At 32.3% G+C, this 7,044-nt stretch overlaps 1 protein-coding gene across 1 annotated transcript; it reads right to left on the reverse strand.

Annotated features, from left to right (window-relative positions):
* Positions 1-2,185: 2,185 nt before the first annotated feature.
* ATI2 (mesoderm induction early response protein) lies at positions 2,186-4,400 on the reverse strand. Its single transcript, XM_079032408.1, has 3 exons — positions 4,283-4,400; positions 2,779-3,558; positions 2,186-2,528 (listed from the first exon to the last, which is right to left on the reverse strand). Exons 2-3 carry the CDS (start codon positions 3,538-3,540, stop codon positions 2,424-2,426), a joined length of 867 nt encoding a protein of 288 aa, XP_078888534.1. The 5' UTR covers positions 3,541-3,558; positions 4,283-4,400; the 3' UTR covers positions 2,186-2,423.
* Between the last annotated feature and the right edge of the window lie 2,644 nt (positions 4,401-7,044).

The raw sequence follows: 7,044 nt of genomic DNA on the forward strand, positions 1-7,044 counted from the left end.
TAATGGGCAAAAGGAGGAGTTATGATCCTTGGTGTGCCCAATGACAAAGGGCGTGAACTCTCTAAGCACCTAAGGCTCCTATGTCTTAGATTATTCAGAGTATCCATCACTAACCATTAATATGATGGGTGTCATCTTATTATCATATCCAACCACTAAAGATATGATATACCTGCCATTAAAACATTATTACACATCATTTTTTAATGAAATTTAAATCAAAAATATAATAAAAACATTTTATAAAAAAAAAACTATTTTTTCATTCAATAAAAAAACACACATCAATTTTAAAAAATACATTAATTAAAAAAAAACATGAAAAGAAAAATTACTAAAAAAACATAAAAAGGTTTGCGGGTTGTTTTTCGTTCTGCATGGACGGATTCTTTCAATGCGTGAAAAATCTCAAAATTTTCGCCCTCATAGTCACCCACTTTCATTTTCAATATTTCCAAATTGTTTTTTTATGCCTCTTGAAATAACGTTTGTGCTTCTAACATTTTTTGTTCCACACGACTCAGCATCGCCGCCTTGCTCTCTTGTAGTTTGACTTATCGATCAAATTTTTCTCCAAAATGATCGATAACGCCAGATCTTGAAGTGGTTTCTTTGCTTTATTTCTTCCAATCGGCTGATGAAGAGGTTGCTCATTTTCAAGATCTACCAGATCATCATTGATGCCGATGTTTGTTCGGCTTTCCGATTGTTGTGAAGTTCCATCATGGTTTCTTGAACGTTTCGAACCGGAGAGGTTTATGAAGTCCATTTTAGCTCTTTCCCTTTTGAAGCATCCTTCAACTCTAGCCAAAGTTTGAGCTATGGAAAAGGTTTGTGGGTTGCCGTTGTTTTTTCATATTGATTAATGGCCGCCTTAAACACATCGAAAACACTTGACCCGTTTTTGTGTAGGTTGCTAAGATTGTTGTAAATTCCACCGAATTCACCACATTTTAGCCTTAAATAGCGCCACTTTGAACTAATTGGTCGGGATTTTCACTTTCACTTCCCATTAAAATGTTGAACATGCTTTGAACTTTTTCCCAAAAACAATTAAAGGTATGACTATCTCTTTCTATGGGGTCTTGGGAAGTCAAACCCCATGCTTGTGCTAACTTATCTTCTTTCTTTCACTCTTTCGCTTTGATTTGTATGAATGGTTTTAATGTTTTTTCTTTCTTTCTTTTTTTGGTTGGGACGGTGGTGAAGGTTGTGTTTCGGCTATAAAATCCGGTGAATTAGAGGGTGAAAAACATGGTTGTGGTTAAAAGGGTTGTTGATATGTGAAAGAGTTTTGGAATTGTTGTGGAAAGGGTTTTTAATAGGGTGAGAAAGCTTGATATGGCTATTGAAAAAGTTGACTTTGTTGATAGGAGAATCACTTTGGAGCAAATTCACAAAACTACCTTGTGTGGTGATTCCATGGTCGGGTATTTCTGATGAGTTGTTCCAACGCAAAAATGTTATTGAGCTTGCGGTTTCGATAGTTGGTTGGGGTATTTTGATTTGGATCCATAGTTTTTAGATTTATAAAAAAATAAAAAAAAAATACAAATTTGTATATGTAAATAGAGAAAGAGAAGAATGATGTAAAAAATAAGTTGGCATGTATGATATTTATAGGCAAAACGGCTGATCTTCAAAGTGAAAGAGCAAATGCATTTTAATTGGTCGGTAATTCATCGTTGGCACCAAAAATTACCACGAACACGGCCACAACAGACACCCGAGGTGGTATTCATGGTCATGGTTCATAACCAGCTAGACCATGACGATGTTTAGGGTAATGGTATTCATGTTCGTTATGTATATACCGGGTATACGATCTTACAAATCCATAGATTGGTTGTAGCGATCATCTAATTAGTTAGTTGATATAAACAAAGTCTTTTGGGGTAATGGTTTCTGAAAGATATCTTTCACCAACTATTTAATTTATAATAAAATAATTTTGTTTAAAGATAAAACAATAAGACCAATAGTACAAACCAAGAGATTTGTTGAAACCACCTTGTTTCATTTTATTTTTACTTTGAACCAATCCAATAAACCAGGCGAAATCGCTGATAAAAACAATAATCAAGGTAAATTTGTTATTTTAAATCAATTATGGACCAAAATTGCAACAAAAACATATATCATAGCTAGCAATCCAAATGAAAAATCCTTTACAAAATCTGCAAACTAGACCAAACCACGAAGATTATAAAATTATAATGTTATCATCATATCTTTACACATCATTAACAAGATTCCCACCAAAAACATTAAAAAAAAATTAAATATTAAATATGACATAAACAAACAAGTGTAGCTTGTTTTGGTTTCTTCGGATTTTCTTATAGAGACTATAAGGCCCAAACCAAATTTCCTTCCATTCCATTTTTCGTCATCATCATTCACCTCCAGTTTTTAACTATAGCTTAGTGGTCTCTTGTGGTGCTACCTCTAATCGAGAATCCTCTCCTGTTGCCACCTACTATTGATTCTTTAATACGGGATAAAGGCCCCAACATCCTCCCAAATTTCTGTCATGTCAACAATAATCTAAATATTATTTATATATCTAATTTCACCACTACATCTTTCTAATCTTAATTTCTGTCATGTTTCAAAGTCAAATGCTCTAATTGGAAGAAATGGAAGCAGGATGCTATAATAAACAAATAAATGAAGGTACATTCCTATGTCTTGCAGATTATCATATCACAATTTACACCTAAAAAGATAAGATGCAAAAAAAAAAAAAAAAGTAAGCAAGAAAAAGCAATCGCATACCTCATCATACACCCCAGAATGCCACTTATGATGCAAAACTTGCCATCTTTCTTGTTGCCATTGATGACCAATAATCACAAGCCCCATAACTGCAGCAGAAATAAAAATGGACCAAAAAGTATTCGCCTCTTTTGCATGAGAGTACAAAGAAACAGCGTGTTTCTTCCACCATGTTGCATATGGAACCCCAGATCCATCATCATCTTCCATACGTTTAGGAACATTCAAAACATCTGAACTTGATGAAGAATCAGAAGATTCAACAGAATCCACCAACACTCTATCTTCATCATCTATGTTTGGTTCATAATGAAACGTGGCGGAATTGTAAATACTCTGCTCTTTTTCTAAACCAGGCAAGGTTGTGGCATCTTCAAAATCTGATCTTTTCCCATAAGACTCTGTTAATTTACTTATGTTCCAGTTGTCTTCATCTTTAGCAGATGATTTCTCCCCTTCTTCTTTAATAGATTCTGAAACATCACCATCATCATTGTCATCATCACCCATCTCTGTTTTTTCACGTTCCAGTGGTAGATTCTCATGCTGACTTGGCGGGAAGACAAAATGACCAGACATGAACAATGCATCTGAAGTTCCACTTTTATCTGTGTCAACCACTTCACTCTTTTCATCATCTTTAGGGTCTTTGACTTTCACATCAGGGCTAGGAGCAGCTGCATATGTTGATGCTGTTAGTGATACGACTTCCCAATCAGCTCCTCGTGGGGCTGTTTCCTCCCCTTCCTCTTTATCTGCCATCTACCACAGAATAAGATCCTGAATTTGTATATCCAGTAGTCAATGTTAGTAAAAACGAATGAAACAATCCACTTTCTTCTAATCGATTACAACAAACAGCAATACATATCTATCTTCACATAATCTGTAAATCAATGTCTATTGAATTCAAGGTCATCCTTTAACTTTATATTTGCACATGACTGAGGGATAAAAGAGCTTCGTACACAGAAATCTATTATTAGGTCAAATTCCAAATCTATTTTCAGCTCGTATGACAACAACAGCTTACCAACACCCTTAAGTTGGGACCAGGCCGGATGTTGATAATCTGAAACACTGTTAGGTAAGCATTTATTATCAGGTCAATCTTATTTCAGTTGTCTCATCATTCACAACAAGAAGAAAATTCTAAGAGATAAACTGTCAAATAATCGGCGAGTAGATTTCTCGCGGATAACAAACATAGATCAAATCAATTAAAAATAACCGACATACGAATTCTTCATCGAAGAACGAACAAGTTCAGTCAACTGTAACTAAAAAATTACACAAAACTAACCAAGTTTTTGAACTTCCTCCTTCTAAAAAACGAAGATTCCACAAACTAGGTCAAAAACCTAGATCGCATCACATATTTACACACGATTGAAACGCTAGGATCACGATTAAAGTTCGAGATAGCAAAGCCGATCGATGGAAAACTAACTTATTAACTACATAATAATCAGATCGTCGTGAGAAGAGGTGCAGATGTACTTACAATAGAGAGAGCAAGTTTCCGACTGAGAGATCGGAGACGGTGGGGGAGTAACTCCGGTACCGGCGATATGATTGAAAATGCGTTTTCGTGACAATTTATAAGTTGTACACGATGGTAAGGGGTAAAGAGATAAAGTGAAACCGGGTATAGCCGGTAATGTCAAGAAGATAAGAGAATCCGTTTACCGGCGATCGTCGGTTACTAACGTCGTATAGCGGAGATTCAATAATAGAGTGAATTACAAATGTAGTCCCTACACTATACACTAAGATGCAAAATCTGTCCCTTCAGTTATTTATTTTGAATGTTACAGTCGCTAGATTACAAATTGCTAAACCTTTTCGTTTTTCCCATTGTCATTGTTAACCAATTCTTGTTAAGAATTTCTTTATATAAATTTTTTCGTTATATGTTCTTTTATTTTATAAGTTTGTATTCATTTATAATAGCAACAAGTAGATCATACTTAAAAAAAAATGCATATATGTATATATGTTGCATAATATGTAAGTGAGATCCATAAAATAATGATAATCATTTTTCAAAATAAGTTGTAAATAAGATAGACAGATATAAATTCTATTTGTTCTTCATTGTGATTTCAATCTTATCTCTTCTTCTTCTTTGTATTGTTGATGTATTGTGTTTTTTTCTCATTACATTATAGTTTCAAAGATCTATGAAGTTATGTCAATGAAAATTGCATTATGCTTAGATAATATAACTAGAATTTGTTAAAATTTTCAAATTTCAGTTGCATAATAAAAAAATATATATAACATTATAATAAACAAATCATCAAAAATACATTGTTATTTCTTATATTTAACAATAATTATCAAATACTGCTAACTCATACACACCCTAAATCTGATAAAGCTAGATCATAATATCATAGTATTTTGTTGGGAGATGAAAAACTTGCGAATTGACAATAATAGTTTTGTGGACCATATTTCCAAATGAGTGTCTATTGACAATAGTAGTTTTGTGGACCATATTTCCAAATGAACAACTTTTACATCTCCCTTTAAATATGCTTTATGGATAGTTGTAAAGATTCCAATCCAGTTATAGTAGCAGTTATCTTTGTCTTTCTCTAACTAAATTTTAAACATTAATGATCTCTAAAAAACTCAAAATAAGTCATGATTGTCTTAAACTATTTGATGGTAAAAAGTTTAACAAAAACATTTACCGAACAACTTAATAGTTAGGCCAATGCAATCATACAATAATCAAAGCATCTCTGGTCATTACTCATTCCAAAAGTATGGTAAAATATATTTTTTGAACAAATAATTTATATTAGACTAACAAGAAGCTCCAAACAAGGAAAAAAAATATATAAAAAGCATAAATAGTCAAAATCGAATTTTGTAACCACATAATCGAATTGAATCTAGGTTTAGTTCCTCTGTTAAAAATAAAACATTACAAAATATTAAGGCTTGTCTCTGGAGACATTTGCATGGCTATGATTACATAAAGAAAGTGGAGGACAAAGTAAATGATGGGGTACGAGGTCTTGTAGTAGGTAGGAATAGGAAATGTAGAGGGTGTTTTGATGTCTTACAAAACTAGTTCTATTTATGATACTAAGAGTTAAAATAATTGAATTTGAAGAACAAATATGTTGTTATTGCTAGATAACAAAATTTTTAGAGTATATTATAACTTGAATTTGACTTTTAGTAAGTGTTATAAAATGTTTTATTTAGAGAGTGTTTGGCAAAACTTATTTAAAATAGAAGCTATTATTAACTTTTTAACTTATAACTTATTAACTTATAGAGATATCAAAACGGAGTTTTAAAAAAAATGTTTGGCTAAGCTTATTTGGTGTCAAAACGTTATAAGCTTATCAACTTAAGGGGTATATTTGTCAATTTCTTTAAATGATGAAATAAGAAGTTTTTGATATGTAAGGGGTAAATGACTTATTAAAAATGATTTATTGGAGGTTCCAAACCTATAAGTTGTTTTTTAAAAGGCTTTTACCCAAACATTTTTTTAAACTATATCGGGGTGGAACCGGTAACAAATCAAAAAGCTTATTTTTTAAGCTTTGCCAAATACCCTCTTAACTATAAATTTATAAGTGTAGTATTAAATGTTGATTCTGAAAAAATTTCTTATATACATTTTATCCTTCTTGAAGTCACTTTGACTTAAACACACACACACACATATTTAGAAAAAAACGTTAACTCAGTTTTGTTGAGGGACTGTAAATGTAATATACACAATAAAAAAAGAAGTTTGCAAGATATACAAAGTCGAAGGACTATTTTTGTTGATTTATCGTCAATATAATATCTAATGCAGTTGCTGTACGGATAAGATGAGTGGGTTTGCGTGTGTTTGGAGAGCAAGTATTTACTGTGACGCGTTGCTTTTTGCATTTTTGTGTCATTGGTAGAGTACAAGTATGAGATGTAGTAGAGTACAAGTATGAGATGCTTCATAGAGCACGAGTACAATAATACAATGTTGAATGACTATGGTATTATTTTTTGTGTTATTATTTATCAAGCATTTTATGAAAAAAAAAAGAGGTTATTTTAAAGATATAGTCAAGCTTGAAACATATAAAGAATTGAAGTTGAGCTTACAGGGACTCCGGACTCGTATATCAAAGTTTTGAAGTCATATCTACTAAGTAAGTTTTAATATACACGTAATTAGGTTGCAAAAGAGTCTTGCATTTATCCAATTGTTCGAAATCATTCGAATTAAATTTTATTTAGCTCTCAAATTAA

The sequence above is a fragment of the Lactuca serriola genome, chromosome 3 (genome assembly GCF_051521515.1).
Source record: "Lactuca serriola cultivar US96UC23 chromosome 3, Lser_US96UC23_V15, whole genome shotgun sequence".
In the NCBI taxonomy this organism is placed as follows: domain Eukaryota; kingdom Viridiplantae; phylum Streptophyta; class Magnoliopsida; order Asterales; family Asteraceae; genus Lactuca; species Lactuca serriola.

Coding starts and splice junctions, on each gene's coding strand:
- ATI2 (XM_079032408.1), bottom strand. CDS start 3,540: ATGGCAGATAAAGAGGAAGGGGAGGAAACAGCCCCACGAGGAGCTGAT. Junction 2,529..2,778: donor ATTCTGGGGTGTATGATGAG/GTATGCGATTGC, acceptor TTGACATGACAG/AAATTTGGGAGGATGTTGGG.